The sequence below is a fragment of the Acanthopagrus latus genome, chromosome 5 (assembly GCF_904848185.1).
Source record: "Acanthopagrus latus isolate v.2019 chromosome 5, fAcaLat1.1, whole genome shotgun sequence".
NCBI classification, from domain to species: Eukaryota; Metazoa; Chordata; class Actinopteri; order Spariformes; family Sparidae; genus Acanthopagrus; species Acanthopagrus latus.
In genome coordinates, this window is record NC_051043.1 from 1,488,055 (window position 1) to 1,506,980 (window position 18,926).

Sequence of the window (18,926 nt, forward strand, 5' to 3'; positions counted from 1 at the left end):
CACTACCATTGCCCATTGGATGGTAGGGAGTCGTCCGGGGCTTCCTCACACCAGCAACCTTCAACAATTCGCTAATCAGTTGACTCTCGAACGAGGCGCCCTGATCCGAGTGGATCCTCTCAGGAAATCCATAAATGCAAAAGTACTTGTCCCTGCGTTGCTTCGCCACCTGTTTAGCGGACTGATTTTGTCAAGGGAAAGCCTGCGCTAGCCTGGTAAAATGGTCTGTCACTACCTGCACATCGACAGACTTGTTGTTAGAGTCCTTTGCAGTCCAGAAATCAATGCACACAATCTACAAGGGTGCAGAGGTCTTTATACTCTCCAGAGGCACTCTCCCCTCTGGATCAGCGGTCTTGCTGATGATACACCTCGGGCACTGACAGACAGTCTTTGACATCTCGATCAATGTGAGGCCAGAAGAATCTCTGATGGGCCAGGCTCAAGCTCCTAAAATGCCCCTGATGGCCAGCGCTGTCGTGAATTCCTTTGAGCATTGCAGCATTGCGCACATATGCCCACCTCCAGCTCGGGAGTATTTTCCTCTACTGAGGCACATACTGCTCGGCATGTAAAGAGGAATCTGACTGTGCAGTTGCGCTATGTCTACCTCCATGATTTGATGATCACAGATAACAGTGACACTGTATACTACATCATTAACTGAATTCTGTTATATTCAAACACATTGGCTGCTTATCCTCTGGACCCATCCATCCATCCATCCATCCATCATCTGTACATATTCTATGTACGCCGCTTAATCCTCTGCAGGGTCGCGGGGGGGCTGGAGCCTATCCCAGCTGACTTAGGGCGAAGGCAGGGGACACCCTGGACAGGTCGCCAGTCCATCGCAGGGCTCCTCTGGACCATATATCTATAAACATATACAGTGAGAAATTATTTATAGCATGCGCAATGTCAGTGTTCCATGACATTTACAGTATTAATAGTGGAGTGTAGTGGATAAATTGAGTCTTTCAGCCTGAAAAAAGTAGTCTGGTGTTATGACAGTGGGCTTCCTTCCCTGGGCTGTGAACATGCCATGGCAGTTTATGGTGTTCCCAGTCAGAATGCTATCTATCACTGTCACTGTAAAAGCTAGCAAGAGGGCAGCAATTTAGCCTTCCTAATGTTCCTTAAGAAGTATAGTTGTTTCTGAGGGCTCCTCCCCCTCTCCCTTAGATAGTCGAACAAGCAGTGGTGTGTGTTCTAGGCTGGTCTGGCTGGTTTGTCAGAATATGTGGTGCACAGAGATTGTCTCAAGGTCCATTGCACTAAATCCAATCCCTCACTTCCTTTCCCGATGTTCAGGAGGTGTTTTGTCACAGGCAGTATTTGCTTTGGTAACAGCAAATATGAAGCAATGTTTAGGGGAGCTACTTGTCGCTTGTGTGCAAATGCCACCATCACCATCTACCAACAGCAGTGGTAATGTGCTGCATTAAAAGAAACTTGAATCAGGCAAACATTCCTGGCCATGACTCAACCTATGTGGGTCAGAAAACATTCCCACTTCAGTTCAGTTGGAAATATCCAGGATCCAGCTGCATACATGGTTGCAGAGACCGAGGCTTTGTAGTTTGACAGTCAGTTTACTTGGATTGATGGTTCTGGAGGCAGAATCTGTAATCAGGAAGGTGTGCTGGCCTGTGAAATGAGCAGCTGTATTGTTTGGTTAGAATGAAGCCCTGCATGTTTGGACCTCTGAGGCTCATGGTTATATATCTCTGCTTTATATGCTTTAAAGCAAAATACTGAAGTCAGTGCTCATTGTAGTCTGTAAAGAACATGTCTGTTTGATCTCTGTTTGATCTAACACTGATGGAGGTGTATGAGAATCACTATACATCAGTCATCCTAACAATCCATTAGTAAATGTCTTTGTCATGAGCACAGTCTTATGGCAATTTGGAAATTCACAAGTGTCAGATAAATATGACTAACAGCCCATAACTGTGTACCCTCAGCTCATCTGTGTATATCGTCCACTGTTGCAGGCCACCACATGTATGTGGACTCTGTGTATGCCAAGCACTTCCAGGAAGTGGCCAAGCTGACCTCACCCATGACAACGGTGCCCATGGCTGGATGCCTGTCCTTCTACTACCACAGAGACCAGGAGAGGGGAAACGTCTTCTCAGTTTTCACCCGAGACCAGCTTGGCCACTATGAGGAGATCTGGAGGCCAGAGGTGTATGCTACGACTGGCTGGACTCTGGTGGGCGTTGACATCAAGGCCCCACACCCCCTAGAGGTGAGTACTGGAGCTAGTATCCACAGTCATAGTAACTAGGTCAACATCATATGATGACTGGTTTAAAAAGAATCAGTACGTTTAATTCCAGTTATTACAAATCCAGGCTTTTTTTTTTTTTGTCGATCATATCTATAGGTTATAATAACATTGTTTGGCTGAATAAAAACATAAGCTCGTCCTGTACATTTCTGCCTGAGTCAGGTAAAGATAGATTGAGGACTACAATTCCAAAACAGACACGCAGTTAGATAAAATGACAACAAGGCTTACAGCAGCTTAAATCATTTAATGTTAATTGCAGGGTAACCCCTTTGCTGGAATCACTGTGAGTTTTGTGAATGCTGTGAGTAAGCAGTTGGCTCTATTCTCAGCTGGCAGGAGGCTGTTTTTGTGAGGTGGTGGATGCTAACCCTTCTCATTTTCTTTGTCATGAACTTATTTTTTAAAGTGTCTCTGTTTTATTATTCTAGCGTGCATTTCAGACACATCAGTCCGGGCGGATATTGCCTTCGTTTAATTTCTTTTTAATGAAAGATCACATTTTTCCTGATAGCATGAAAGAAAAAAACATATGGTACTCGTCGCTCTCATTGTTTTGTTGTGTGCAGCTGAGTAGACAGACACACTCACATATGCTCTCACTCCTCTGTGGCTTTTCTCTGAAGTTTGAATTGCGTATTCTTCCCTGTCTCTCCTGTTTCCTTTCCTTGTGCTTTCAGCCAGAACGCCTCCCACAGCCTGCTGCTGCCTCTGTGGAAAGAAGCTTGCGTAACATTAGTAACTGGGTCGTTTTTTTTTTGCCAAGCCGAGCCAAAAGTCATACAGAGCTTTTCCATCAAGCAGCGCTTAGCTGACTATTCCATGTTCTTAAATTTGCACTGATGTCACTGTCTAGCTTCCACAGCTGTCTCATCTATCCGTATATATGTCATACTCTCACAAGATGCCTTTTCCCATATTCTCAGGATTAGTAGGCCTAAGCTATATACTCTTCATTAGCCATCTGTTAATGGTGGCTGTTTATGTCTCTGTGTGTTACCAGGTGGTGTTTGAGGTGGCATTCAACAGTGCCAGAGGTGGATATGTGGCGATCGATGACATCTCCTTTTCCCCTGAGTTCTGCCACACAGACACAGGTTGGAAGAGTAATGTGGATCTGAGCTTAAGGTTAACCACAGGCACAGACTGTTCTGTATCTCAGTCCTGGCTCTGTTAAATATGCTGGACTCAAAGTCTGAAGTTGCGCTTGTTGCCACTAGAAGCTGATATTTAAATTACACCTTGCAAAGAAAAAATGTTCAGTTTATGGAGGAGTATATGCTATCTATGCCGTTATTGATATTACACTAAAGAAGTGTAAGCTCACAGCAGTCATCAACAATTGCAATCTTTCTGGGTGGCACTTGAAGGAGAGCAAAGACACTTGTCACTAAAGACTCCAGGATAGAACAAAGATGACAAAGGAAACATGCAGAGATTTTTAAACAGAAAAAGAAGAGTGAGAAAACAAGATAGAAGAGGAAACTAGAGGATGAGGAGGAGAGCTGAAGGAATTTAAGAAAAATGCAATAAAAAGCAGGGCCAGGGACAAAGGAAGAGGGAGGACAAAAGGGGAAAGAAAAAATGACAGGAGAGAGAAAAGAGCAAGTTGTTTGGGCCCAACATACAGTAGAGTGGTTGTTATGTTAACTCTCACAGTGTTAAACTAACTGTGAGGTTTAGATAAGCTTAAGTGGGTTTAGGCTGAGGGACTAAAAAGGTTTGAGTATGTCTTACAGGCCTTTGTGCTTCATGAGGTCATTCAGCTCAAAAATGCTCCTCTTATTGGAATAGAGGCCTTTGCACACCAAGTCTGTTTATTGTATGTGTTTTTTAACCTGTCATTTAACTATTTGCCATCTGATAAAAAAAAAAAAACATTACGCACACTGAGTCAAATCACATCAAGTCATGAATGTGTGCTGTAGATTCACCGGGATCTGCAGATATTCAGACGAGATCATGACAGGCCTTCTGTTGTGATTCGTTTGTATTTTCCTTTTTTAAATGGCTCTAAATTTTCATACAACCCTCGAAAGGCTTTTGATGGATGTGAAAATTGAACCTGTAACCAAAAATTGCTTGATGGACTAAAGTTTCCAAGTCTGTGTGTAAACATGTTTGACACAACACAAAGTCCTAACTGTGATGGTACTTTTGCAAGTCGACTTTACATTTCTGCAAAAGTCAGGATGACAATATGTGTAGGTCAGATGTGTACACACTTCCAATACCACTGGTCTCTGAACTGAATGTTGTCACATTAATGTAGATACTACAGCAGCACAAGACCCATTATTCACAGCAATTACCGTATGCCTGTAAATCAGAAAGCACCCTGGACATGTTGCCAGTTCACCACAGGACTAGAAATGTTTTTCATTAATGTGTACTCAACTGAAACTAACAATTGTTGCGTGTTGTTACCCTGGAATGAGCCTTTATATCTATGGAGGGGGCAGGTCCTCCTCCACAAACCAAACCATTGTGTTGTGTCTGTCCACAGCCATTATGGGTGAGGGTGATGATGTTTTATTGTCTGCAATCTATTAACACATGGTTAGATGCCACTAAATCCTACACACTGGTCCTGTAACACACTCCAAATCTCTGCACTGAACACAATAAAATTGACAGTGCCCTACTCACCACACTCCTGTTAGCACAGCAAATAGGTCACAAAGATAATGTTGTGAATATTTGACTCCCAGAACTAATGACAGTTGTGCAAACTGCTACATATGACTTCCTCTAAACATGAAAATGAATTTCTCTGTGCATGTTTATGTGTAAATATGGTGTTAAAACTGTGGAAGATATTATAGCACAATACCCTTTTGATCTGGTAGTCTAACCACAATACACCGTTCCTATTTCAGTTGAACAATGTACAATATTCACATTTGGAGATGCTGGGTTTTGTGTTTCAGAGCCGACCTTTGACCCTTCTATAGCCAACTGTGACTTTGAGAATGGGCTTTGTTTGTACTATCAGGAGAGAGCAGAGAGTACAGTGTGGAACAGAGTTTCAGTCAAGCCCAATGCCTACAGGACCGGAGACCATACCACAGGAACAGGTGAGTCACATTGCACCACAGATTCCAACAGCCGACTCTGCTCTGAGGTAGATTACTGGATTATTTAAATGTTTGGTGTGTGTGTGTGTGTGTGTGTGTGTGCATGCGTGCATGCGTGTGTATGTGTGTGTGTGTGATACAATGAAAGATTTCTTTGTAAGGCATTTTGTCTCTCCTGTTCAATAAGCTCTCTTATTGATAACTGTCACATAATTTAGATACAGAGAGACAATAAGTGGAGAATGATGAAGTAGCCAAAAACTATACTCAAATTAAAGTACTGTTGAAACAAATACTCAAGTAGAAATAAGTGTGAACACATAACACTGTCCTTCTAAAACATTAAGAAAATGAACTTACATTATCAACAGAGTGGGAAGAAACAGCACTGTTGATGTTAGCTGAGGTTGCAGTGCAGGCAGACTCCCTCAGCTAGTAATACACTGCTAAAAATATTAAGGGAACACTTCACTCACACGTCTAATCTCAACGAAAGCATTATTCATTATCAGGGCAAATGGCAGAACTGCCAATTCCAGTGTTCCCTTGCATATGCCAATCAAACTGCATGATACTGGGCTGTGAGCACAGGTCTGGCCAAACCACTTCAGGCCCTCATGCAGTCCGTTTCTGACAGTCAGAAACATGCACCCCAGCAGCCTGCTGGAGGTCATTATGTAGGGCTCTGGCAGTGCTCCTCCTGTTCCTCCTCGCATGAAGGAGCAGACATCTGCAATATCAGAACAGAAAACTAGCAAAGAATCAGTCAGGAAGGATAAGGAGAGAGCACCTGTCTGAGGCCACCACATGTAAAACCATTCCTTTATTGGGAGTTGTCTACGTTCTGCCTCTCCATTGCACCTGGTGTCACTTTCATTTATACTAAAGCAGGTGAGACTGATTCACAACCACTTGTGCTTCCTAAATGGAAAAATTGATACCCCGGAAGTTTAACTGACTTGGTGTTATACTGTGACCATAAGTGCAATTTAGCCCCACAGCTAACTAAGCTATGTGCTATCAGCAGCAGCTTATCTTTGAACAGCCAAAGATAGATACAACAAAGTGTAAAGTGAGCAGCAGTAAGCGATGATGCTGCCCTCAGTAGTTTTGGGGCTTCCATTGAATTCTGGCCATTTCTTAGACATTACACCATTTTACTTAGATCTTTTCAGTATATCCAAGTCCCAGTTCCCTGCTGAAAAAATAGCATAGACCAGCACGATTTCCATGCTGGTCTATGCTGGTTAGTGCTGGTTTGATACTGGTTTAGCTGGTGGACCAGCATGATGAAGCTGGTCCACCAGCAAGGTCCCATTAATTATGATGGCCTACCAGCATAGTCTTGCTGGTGATGTTGCTGATGAACCTGGCCAGTAGCATGGGATGCTGGTGACATACAAAAAAAAAAAAAAACTTTATAAAATTGTTTACTTAAACTGAGAGAAATGGGAGCAACAAAGTGTTGCATTTATATTTTTGTATATTTACTGCAGTATTTACAGTTTGTTTCGGGTGCCCTCAAATGAGCCCAAAATCTTGCAGGTTTGAAGCTTGTATTCAATAAACTTGTTTATTAAACGTGTTCTGTGACAACCTCACTGACTTTGTGCCCTGTATTGGATTTTCACAGCCAAATTCACTCCTCCCCATACTCTGCAATATGAAATAAGTCGTTGACACATCCCATGCATGGGATGCTGGTCACCAGCATACCAGCACCAAAACATAACACCAAAACATATGCTGGTCTATGCTGGTTTATGCTGGTTTTTCCAGCAGGGTCACCATCACAGACAGCCGCAGATCTTGTCAGAGCTCTCTATACACAGTCTATTAAATCACATGAAGTTAAATCATTCTCTTGTTTTGAAAATGTCTCATATCAGATGATTTATGTATGTATATATATATATATATATATATATATATATATATATATATATATATATATATATTTATATTTATATATATATATTTTTTTTTTTTTTTTTTTTTTTTTTTTTTAATTTTTTTTTTTTAATTTTTATTATTTTAAACCTTTTCTATTTCAGCCTACTTCCCTTTTTCTTAACTTGTTTTAATGTTGTGTTTCTTGGTGTATTCTTACTTGTTTTTAAATTTAAATTTATATGCATATTTTAATGTCTTACACACCTCAATGTAACTTCATTTATTATTTAAATTTCAGCAATTTTTAGTTCTGTGCTATTATTTAAAAAAAAAAATAAATTCAGTAATGTTATCCATTTTTGGCAACAGGCTTTGTTCAGACACATTTATTTGAAGTCTCTACAGCTGTTACAGCTGTCATCAGAAAAACGACTTTGCATCATGTGGTGCTTCAGAGGACAGGACCTCTCAGTTCTCTTAAAACATATTTCCTTGTTTCCTCTCTCCTCCCACAGTTTTCTCGTGCCTCTCCACGAATTCTCCGTGGCAGGGAATTATAAGCAAGGAACATACGCATGACAGAAACATGGATGCATTTGTGGGAATTGGGTTATAACTATGTTTTCTACAGAGTCAGACCACACGCTGTTATTGGCTAGTAGCTTTATACCTACTGTCCAAAGGTTGACCCCCAGAAATATCCTAAACACAGTGAAATTCAAAGAAAAAAGAATACAGTGAGAGTTCAGTTTCTCTGCAGATAGAGATACATGTAGTGGGTGTTGAGTGATGACTGAGGAGGATTCATTTCTTTTTTTAAATATATTTTTTGAGGAAAAGTCTGCTTGTAATGTCTTGTTGAACTAACGTTACCACACTTGTTTTGAATTATGTTCTTTGTCTGATCATTCCTAGGTGCTTTCCTCCTGGCAAACACTCCTTTTACCTCAAAGCCTGGTTATATGGGTAGGCTTCATGGTCCTTTTTTACCAGGGAACTACAAATACTGTGTGAGGTTCTACTACCTGCTTCATGGATTTAGGAAAGTAGACAATGCTCTGGTTCTTTACATATATGATGAGAACAATGTGGCCCAGGAGAAGGTGTGGAGCCTGGCTGACACTTCCAGGGCTGTGTGGACTGAGGTGGAGATCACCTACATGAAGCCCATGCTTTCCAAGGTATAATGCACTGATGGATGATCTATGTGAAGGTTGATGTTTTTGAATGACCTGAATTGAAGAACTGAAATTCAAGCCAATGGATTTGTGGATTTGTCTGTGTTTCCCAGTTAGTGTTTGCCAGTATATGTAGGAACTTCTGGGATTGTGGCCTAGTAGCTATCGATGACATCACTGTGAGGCTGGGAGACTGTCAAATCACAGCAGGTAAAAACTCACTAAGAAATGCACCCACAACTATTGGTGATGTCCGAAATAAGCCAGGAGACCCTTGAACTTCTGTATTACTGTATTGTTTTCTTAGGCCAGGTCAACACAAGAAAATCTACTACCGGAATGGAATTGTGAGCCTCACAACACAATAACTGTTTGCTCCCAAATATTTTGAAGTCACACAGATTACATTTTGGGCACATACACAACTAAAATGGTTGTAATTTCAAGCCCTGAAAGATATTACTTAATTACTTGAAGTTATATTAAGATACTCTTGAAAATATTTGGATCAGGCTAATTTAGCTTTTATATATATATTTTGGCTTCCTCCACTTTCTAATCATTACTCTCCTCAATAAAAGCTCAAGTTAGATAAGTCTTATATGGTGCACATTGACTGAAATGTTTCATATTTCATTCATACTGAGTTCCATAAAATTCCAAGACTGTCTGCATCACAAATGACTCTATCCTGTGAAATCCTTTAGACTCACCTTTTCCAGTAGAAGTCTCTCCCTCTCACTCCCTGTGCTCCTCTGCCCTGACTCCTACAGGTCAGTAGGGCTGGTGGAGTGATTATTATTATTATTATTATTATTATTATTATTATTATTATTATTATTATTATTATTATTTATTATTATCCACGGATGATAATCATACATGAATGAGCTCAGCTCCTGTTTCACAATGTGTATTCCTGCGTCAAGTGAGAAACACAGCTGAGGCTCCTGAAGGAATTCACCAAAAGATAGTATATGGTAAAAAGAGTGCACACTTGACTCTATAAACAACCTGGACCTTCACAATGCAGTTCAGACTAACTAGCTAGCTAAGTACCAGCGTTCTTTTAGAGCTGGAATGTGACTTTTGACTGCGAAACAACAAAGGTGAGACGTGCGCAGAGATCGTCTATAGTGTGCAAGCTAGGTTTTTATCTGTCAAACAGGAGCACTTGGTTCATTACTTGCATGGGACTTTCTGCTGTTAGCTGGGGGCTGGAGCTCACTAACTGTTAGTGCCAGCAGTGATGAATACTTACTTTTTTGAAAAACTTCCTTATATCCATTCTTCTTCATCACATTCCTCTCCTCATGCTGTTCTAGTCGCTCTGTGTGCTTCAAGGTACTCATGCTGCAGGTACCCAGTGCAAGCAAGATCGAAAACGTGGACTGGATTTTCAGTGATGTGGGCGTTCTCTATACGAACCAGTGGAATGGACTGGATAACGACACACTGAAGGGGCTCTCTCTACCTTGCAGCCCCTCTAAAATAGGCCTACTGATGCCACTGGTGCACAGAGAACAGTCTGCTGCTCAATGTCATCAAAACCAAGGAGCTGCTTGTTGATTTTAGAAAGGAGGAGGCAAAGACACACACACCTGTCTATACTAGTGAAGCTGAGGTGGAGCAGGTCAGCAGTTCTAGGTTCCTTGGAATTACCATCACTGAAAATCTCAGTCATCATGCATCACCATGCTGGTTAGAAAAAAATTACAATAAAAGGCGCTACTTTCTATGGAAACTTAGGAAAGCTACAGTCCAGAGCAAGACGCTGGTCATCTTTTACAGAGGAGCCATAGGAAGCATCCTGACTTTAAACCTCAAGGGCTTGTAACCTTGTAACCTATAATCTAGCAACATTTTTTCAATTAATGGCAGTGTAGTGGCATCTCCCCATCAACCTTCTGCACGCTGAGCTGCTGGATCAACCGCCCTGTCCTGGTCTCTCTCAGAACTTGTCCATCTCATTTTTATTTCATATACATTTCTGAAATTCAACCTCAAGATGGTAATATTATAACCAAATAAGCTATAAGGATGAACTGTGGCCAAGTACATGTTTTGGAACAAGATCACTGTGTTATTTCCTCTTCTTTGAACATTGTGATCCCATAGAAATCCCACCCCTGACCTGTGCCTACTAGGCTCTCCTCTCCAAGAGTGATGCTTTAGTTTGAATGAAAACTGCTCCAAATGTAGCCCCGAGTGTCCTTGTCCATTTTAGGAATTGACAGTGCATGTTTTCACCACAGGCTCCCTCCCAGGCCAGTGCAACTTTGAAAGTGGAATGTGTGGCTACATCCAGGATAAGAAGGAAGACAAGGCAGACTGGCTGCGAGTCCAAGGACACACTCCCACCTCCTATACAGGACCAAGAGGAGACCACACTACTGGGGTGGGTGAGTAATTTCTTATTCATTGCTTTATTAATCCATTCAGAGTTCATACTCCCACACCATGGCTCAAAGGAACCCTGTGTGTTTGTGTGTGGTGTGTGTGTGTGTGTGTGTGTGTGTGTGTGTGTGTGTGTGTGTGTGTGTGTGTGTGTGTGTATACTGTTGAAGATGTCTGAGTCCTGGAGCGGTTGAACATGTCTCTGTTCAAATTGTTTTCCTTCACAAAGTATTCTGTTCTCCTTTGTGTTTTGTCTTTTGTACAGCTGTCTCCACTGGTATCAACAGTTCTGCACTGTGTCAATCATTGTTTTGTCTGCTGTGTGCCCCCTCCAGGCTACTTCATTTACATCGAAGGGTCGCTCATGCGTCCGGGTCACAAAGCTCGGCTGCTGACCTCAGACCTGCGGGGTTCCTCGTCCCCTCAGTGTTTGATCTTCTACTACCACATGTATGGATCTGGCACCGGGATACTGAGTGTGCTCCTGCATCCTGGCAGCAGAGAGCGCAACACGATGCTGTGGCGGCGGCGAGGTGAGCAGAGCATCAGCTGGATGAGGGCGATGGTGGACTACAAGTGTGATGTCCGACACCAGGTACGTGAGTGTGTAAATTATAGTCTACACATTACAGTGTGTAGATTACACTCAGTAGGCTTTATGGTGTTATGGCTAACACCATAAAACACTAAACAACTGCTGGTAGCTTAACTTTTCTCCACACATCTTTTACATATACATCTGCATCATTGAAAGCAAACTCAATAGTAAATAGCAGGATGAAGTAAGTGTTGCTCCAGCTGGCCTTATGGGACTGAGGTATGTTTATGATGGCTAATTTGCTTGTGTTCATATGACTGAGGAATTCATAAGAGTTGTTTTTTATTTATGTATTAGACCAGACTAAAAAAAGCTTGTTGAATGTAATGAACTAGCTGTTCATACAGATGTTGACCAGTGAGAGTTTCATAAGTTACTGACTGTGTAGTCAGGCCTCGCATATTTGTGTTTTGGAGGGAGGCCTGACGGGAGGCCATGGCATTCGTATGGTTGGATCCTGCGTCCATTTAGCTATTAAATCCTTAATAGGCTCCTCCACTGAACCGCCACCTTATCGTGGTGGAGGGGTTTGAAATGATCCTAGGAGCTATGTTGTCTGGGGCTTAATGCCCCTGGTAGGGTCTCCCAAGGCCTATGACTGAAAGAATAAGATCCCGGATACAAGCGGCCGAAATGAGTTTCCTCCGCAGGGTGGCGGGGTGCTCCCTTAGAGATAGGGTGAGGAGCTCTGTCACCCGGGAGGAGCTCAGAGCAGAGCCACTGCTCCTCCACATCGAGAGGAGCCAGCTGAGGTGGCTCGGACATCTATATCAGATGCCCCCTGGACGCCTTCCTCGGGAGGTGTTCCTGGCATGCCCCACTGGGAGGAGACCCTGAGGAAGACCCAGGACACGCTGGAGTGACTATCTCGCTTGGCTGGCCTGGGAACGCCTTGGGATCCTCCCGGAGGAGCTAGGGGAAGTGTCCGGGGTGAGGGAAGTCTGGGTGTCCCTGCTCAGGCAGCTGCCCCCGCGACCCGGCCCCGGATAAGCGGAAGAAAATGGATGGATGGATGGATGGATGGATGGATGGATGGATCCAGAATATGAATATAAAAATATGCAAATGTTCATCATTTCTCAAGTTTAACTGCTTGATACAGTGTGTATGCAATTTCACATCGTTTTGCTTAACATAGTCTCATACTTTGTGTTTCCTGCAGATTATATTTGAGGCCATCCGAGGCCCATCACTACGAAGTGATATTGCTATTGATGACATCAGTTTTAAAAGGGGACCATGTGAAGGTTAGTATATAACCTCTCCCTTAAACATATACATTGTTAACAAACAGAAAATCCTAATTATTGTTATTTGTAATGATTTAGATATGTGTATAATGTCAGTGTTTAAGCAATTCTATATACATTGTTTTATGCGTGAAATTCTAATCACTGTGTTGTCTTGTCCTCTTCCTCAGATCCTGGTGACATCACTCCATACTCTGGTTTCTCTGAGTATTTCAATGAGATTGAGAACTGAACCAGGCCAAAGAATCTCTCTGTATAAATGCTTGGTAGTTGTTCAGAGTTGGGCTGGGAGGCTTTCAGAAGTATGAATGTGAATAATTGACCAAGACAATTTACAAAGTTGTAAAGCAATGCTAATGTTGCTGGCAGGACCTCCACCATACTGTGCTGCTGTCCTTCTTCATTTCACAGGCTTTAATCCTTCTTTAATCTGTCATAGTGCAAAATAATGGAGTTGTATTACAGAAATTTTATATGGAAATTATTATCCAGTTACATCTCACAACAGTCACACCTCATTCTTTTTACACAGTGTTTGTGTTAAGCCCTGTCGACCTTTTGCACAACAAGTTGTACAAAAATGTATAGATAGACTGTTAAGATCTAGAAAAGTAGCTTTTTCAGTCATATTCATTTACAGCTTGGGTTGGTGAGGTACAGTTATATAGCAATGCACACAAATGCCTCTTTGGGAAGACTGACTCCTGAAAGGAACACGATCTATAAGATTATTCCTCTAAAGCCTGATAGTCACTTACATCTTAAGAGTGTTACTATACGACAAGGTTGTAAGTGCACATACTAGGGAGAACATTTTAAAAAGGTTGTTTTCTTAGTGACTGTCTCAAATAAAGGCCTGTTTCTCTTTGCAGCACCAGCAACTGTACTACTACACAAGACTAGACCTGACAGCTTACAGTGACTACGATACTAAACCTGCAATGTCAGAAAAAAGGGTACAATAGCTCAGGATTTTATGACAGCCAAGGACAGGTATTAAAGGACAAATCCCATGAAAAGACCAAGTCCAACAGTGTGTTAGTCTATCTCTGTGTACCTTCTGATTCCCTTTAAAAACACTGTGGCTCATTGATGTTTTGGGACAACAGTGGAGTTCTATGGCAAAGAGAAGAAAAGATGTGTCAGGTGTTGGATACACATTGCTCGTTTTTAAGGAGATCTTTTCACAGGATGAGAAATATAGAACATTGCAGACCTATCCTTGACGGCACACTTGATTTCCAGGCAGAAATTCATGGATTGGATGTTTGATGAGTTGATTCCTTCCCAAGAGGGACACATAAAAACAATGTAAATGTCAGGCAGATAACTTTTTAGCTCAGGACTGGAAAACTGTCATGCAATAAAAAAAAAGGGTGAAAGAAACATTTGAGCACTTTGGTGCACAGTGGCGCTGGGCCTTGGCTAGTAGTTTGTTTGGGAGGAAACAAAATACCCAAAGCACACACGGACACAACACCATGAAAACATTAAAAATCTACAATATGGGGGAGCAGTTTAGCCAAATAACTCATGTGACAGTCTATTTAATAATAATCCCAATCCACTGCAGTCTTTTTTTCACAATTTTGAACTTCCTTATGGACTACATTCATCTGCACCATTAACACATATTTTTTCCCCATGTTGCAATAGGTCACTCAAGAAAGAGCCACATGAAATAATTTGTCAAATCAGCCTTGCCATCTAGTTGAATTGTAAGTGCTTTCAATGACATGACTCCAACGACTGCAGAATAATCCCTTGGGGCAATTCCGTCCAGTATAGCTGTGTTCGAAAAGTGCTTCTTTTTGCCAGCAACAGGCCAAGGTTGTTACTTTGATTGTCTGAGAATGTTACGGACATGATTACCACAGAGAGACCTTGTTAAATCATATGATCCTTGTTGTAACCAGAAACACAAGTCTCATTCAAGTCTCACCCTGAAATCTCAAAGTGAGTGGTTACAGTAGTTACCTCAAAATCAGTGAAACAATCAGCCATGTCTGTGGAAATGATTCCTGCTGGTTGCTCTGGGTAAACTTCAAACTCCTCTCTCAAGCCCTCTCTCAAGCTCCGCCATCATTGTTGCGACCCTGCCCCATGGGAGGCAACATGAAAGAGAAAACACGAATGAGCTAAACATAAGTGGCAAACATAATCGTTTCTAGTCATCCTCCTGCAACATCTCACATCTTGTGCGATTTTTGTTTCTGGTTACAAAAAGAAGCATATTATTTAACAAAAAGGTCTCTCTCTGTAAGAATTATTTCCTTATTGTCGACACTCTGAATAGCTCATCAGCCTGTCAGTGGCAAAAACATGCATTTTAGCGGACAGAACTTTGACAGACGGAGCTGCCCCAAACCATTACATTGCAGCAGTATCGTGGTCGCCAGCTTTGGCAACCCACTGGACTGATTCCAAAACATTTGGTCAGTATGGGTTATTTATACACAAAAAACATCAATATAGGGTTTAAAAATACTAGAATTTCCCTTTAAGAAATAAGACCTTGAGACCTTGAAACCCTGTGTTTGTAATAATTCTTTAACTTAGGCTTTCACCATTGCACTGTTTGTTCATTAGCTCTGTATATATTTGTTTCTTGTATGAGATGTTTGAATTTTGCTTTAAGAGATGGAGATGCTTCACTATGGACAGGTTTCATGTTTGAATACCAATACATACGCTTCTGCTGATATTTCTGACACATCTCATCTCAGAATATAATGAAGGTTGTTTATTGTTATTATTATTTTTTAATCAGATTTTAAATAATTAATAATTTCACCATGATCTGACCTGATCAAAGCACATATAGATTTTGGAATCCTGTGTCATTTGTACATGTGTGTGTCTTTTTAGGGCTTGGATTCAGTGAGGTGCTGGAAACCTTCCCTAGAGGTTGGATCCATGCTGTGACACATTAGCATCATATAGGATATTAAAATATGAGTACTCAACTGTGCATATGCTTTCCTGTTCAGTCTGATAACCAAACTGGATTGCCATTTTGATAAATTTCCTGAGGGCATCAGATATTAGGGCAGTGGTTCAGAGGTAGCTTCTCTACTGGCCTGATTCAGATTTTCTGGATTATTTCACCATTCTGTAAACTCTGGACTCTACAGTGCATGAACCTGTCATGAGTGTTTCTGGAGCATCCATGTTAGACAATAAACTTAATTCACCATTGCCACTTGAAGAATAATTCCCAACTACAGCTTGTCATTCGTCATTATTTGTATGAAAACCATGGGCATGTTCACCTAAACGGGAACACAGTAACCATATTTGGTTTGAGTAATAATATTAACATTCACCTTCATTTTCTATTACATTTTCTTTTCTGTTTTGTTTTTGTTTCATGGTAATTAAGGTAATTAAATAGTTACAAATGGCATACAATGTTTTTAATCATCTTCAAATGAACACAATAATTATTCCAAAATATATTGAAAATGACCCCAATATTATGACATGATAATATTGTGTACCTCAGGAAGTTAGTCAGAAAGCAGTTTAAACTTAAAATGGTATGATCAAATGAAGGTAAGTAGAAACCAGTTGTAAGTTTCCTGGAAATCTGTTAGACAGAATATTATTATTAATTCAAGTTGGAGTAATTTTCAGTACATTCTGATGTAATTATTGGGCTATATTTGGAATCATTTCACAGACATTTCAAATATGTTGCATGGTAATTATCACCTCACCATGACATTTGAATACCTGTGCAGCTGTCTGTGCACTCCATTTCTAAATTAACGTTAGCTACTGTTGCTCTGTTAGCAGAGCGAGGCTTGCATTAAGTCACATTGTTCTCCTTTTATAGGTCACGTTACACACCGCACACACAAGTAAATTGTTATGAAGCTCATTTAATATAGCGCAACGTGAAAGTGAGACTCCTCCTTCCCATCCTCCAAACACCACCAGCAGCAAAGTGTTTTTATATATAGTTTTATTTAAAAAAGAATACATAGCTGGTACACAGTCACACATGTTGGCAGTCTGGGACAGCAGTTGAGAGCCCCCAGGAACAGGGTGGAGCCAGCCTTTAAACTTCTGGTTCCAAGGCAGCAGCCAATCATCTCACCGCACACACAAGTAAATTGTTATGAAGTTCATTTAATATTGCACCTTTCACAGAGCAAGGTCACAAAGTGCTTGAAAAATAAAATGTAATAATTAATAAAAATCAATTGAATACATACATTTTCAGTTTTTTTTTTTGTTTTGTTTTTTTTTAATGCAAGCTGCATAACACAATGCTACTGACAGTTTTGGAGCCACCACTTGCAAGGGCTTTTGCACAAACCAAGATTACCTTTTATTTTCAGACGAGTGCAGGGTACAACCAATAAGCCCTGATGAGAGGACCTACTTGGAATGTAAGGTATGGAGCAGCTCAGAAATATACACAGGAGCCTGACAATAAAGGGCTCTGTATATACGGATAAGAACCGTAAAATGAATCTTATAATTTACAGGAAGCCAATGTACAGAATATAAAATTGGCGTGATGTGTGCCATGCTGGACCTGATCAACAGCGTTGCTGCAACATTCTGGACTAATCACAGACATCAATTCACAATTTGGTGGACAGGTAAAAAGGGATGGGGATGGAAAAAAAGCATAAACTATCACTTGTAGGTCAGACTGTGAAACAGATCTGAGTTTGGCGATGTTTCTCAGATGGATAAGACATGAGTGTTAATGATGTGATGTGTTTATCGAAATACCTGGCCTGATCAAAAATAGCACAAGTTTTCTAAGACCAGACAGTGCAGTGAGCAAACCAATACATTGAGCGACCTTAGAGAGCAGGCAGTCTGAACCAATGATAAGGACCTCAGTCTTATCTGAGGAAATGTCTTTAAATTTGCCAATTGCGACCAGGGCCTAGGGGAAAATCTGGCGCAACGTGAAAGTGAGACTCCCCCTTCCCATCCTCCAAACACCACCAGCAGCAAAGTGTTTTTATATATAGTTTTATTTAAAAAAGAATACATAGCTGGTACACAGTCACACATGTTGGCAGTCTGGGACAGCAGTTGAGAGCCCCCAGGAACAGGGTGGAACCAGCCTTTAAACTTCTGGTTCCAAGGCAGCAGCCAATCATCTCCATGGGGCAACCTGCAACCACTCAAACACACCTGCAACCAATCACACGCACACATACTCTCACTCAGATAAAAGTTATTAAAACACAAATAGAAACATTTATGACCTCTAGGGTCGTAACACTGCCAATAACATCACGTAAGGGAAGCATGTACAATGCAAATAATATACAACCCAAGAAGGATGCCTGAGGCACACCACAGCACAAAGCAGTAGTATTGGACATTGAAGAAACATAGAAAAACTCCCATCTGACAGATAGAGGAAGAGCCAATCCAGGGTGCCACTAAAGACACCTACCCATTGCTTAAGTCTTTCAGTAAAAATGCTGTAATCCACAGTGTAAAAGGTTGTGGTAAGATCCAGCAAAACCAAACAGTCATGAGGACGCCATTGTGTCATTAGTTACTCTGAGTAGAGCTGTCTCAAGATCCTGTATTCAGTCTTTGGTAAACTGTTTGGCAACCACTTTTTCAAGAATTTCTGATAAAAATGGCAGGTTAGATATTGGCCTGTAGTTATTTGGAAGTGATCAGTCAATATTACTTTCTTTAAAGGCAGATGAACAACAGCCTGTTCAAAATGAGAACACAACCAGATTGTAGGGACATATTAATAACAGACCACGATTAATGAGGTCTTGCAATGAGATTAGGGAAAAACAGTCCGAAACTGATGGCTGAGATGGAAGTCACAGGTGAAAAAAAAAAAAACAAGAACATCATGTGGAGCAGGGGTGATGATATAATAATAATAATAATAATAATAATAATAATAATAATAATAATAATAATAATAATAAATAATAATAATAATAATAATAATAATAATAATAATAATAATAATAATTATCATTATCATTATCATTATCATTATCATTACCATTATCATTATCGTTATTCTTTAGAAAGCACATGGACACTGCAGTTGAATAATCATCAGTGAATGATGACTGTGGATCTATTGGTCCTGCTAGATCTATGTGTACAAGCCCTAGAGCTGCTTTGGCCCTTACATCAGGTTCCTTGTTTGTGTGAACTTTCCCTGAGTGTACACTTCATGCTCGTGCTCATATGTAGAGATGCTGGTGATACAACAAGCAA

At 40.9% G+C, this 18,926-nt stretch overlaps 1 protein-coding gene across 4 annotated transcripts in view; it reads left to right on the forward strand.

The window, feature by feature from the left end:
• Window positions 1–15,916, forward strand: part of mamdc2a (MAM domain containing 2a) — a 47,414-nt gene extending 31,498 nt beyond the window's left edge. For 2 of the 4 annotated variants that reach the window (XM_037097948.1, XM_037097949.1), the window contains 10 exons: window positions 2,001–2,257; window positions 3,303–3,396; window positions 5,230–5,376; window positions 8,185–8,450; window positions 8,561–8,657; window positions 10,703–10,849; window positions 11,180–11,439; window positions 12,605–12,689; window positions 12,863–12,868; window positions 15,561–15,916. In XM_037097948.1, coding sequence (XP_036953843.1) covers window positions 2,001–2,257; window positions 3,303–3,396; window positions 5,230–5,376; window positions 8,185–8,450; window positions 8,561–8,657; window positions 10,703–10,849; window positions 11,180–11,439; window positions 12,605–12,689; window positions 12,863–12,868; window positions 15,561–15,625 — 1,424 coding nt within the window. In that variant the 3' untranslated portion in view covers window positions 15,626–15,916. Of the gene's footprint in view, window positions 1–2,000; window positions 2,258–3,302; window positions 3,397–5,229; window positions 5,377–8,184; window positions 8,451–8,560; window positions 8,658–10,702; window positions 10,850–11,179; window positions 11,440–12,604; window positions 12,690–12,862; window positions 12,959–15,560 lie in introns of those variants that run through there. The other 2 variants (XM_037097951.1, XM_037097952.1) reach the window with 2 other exon arrangements.
• Window positions 15,917–18,926: the final 3,010 nt, after the last annotated feature.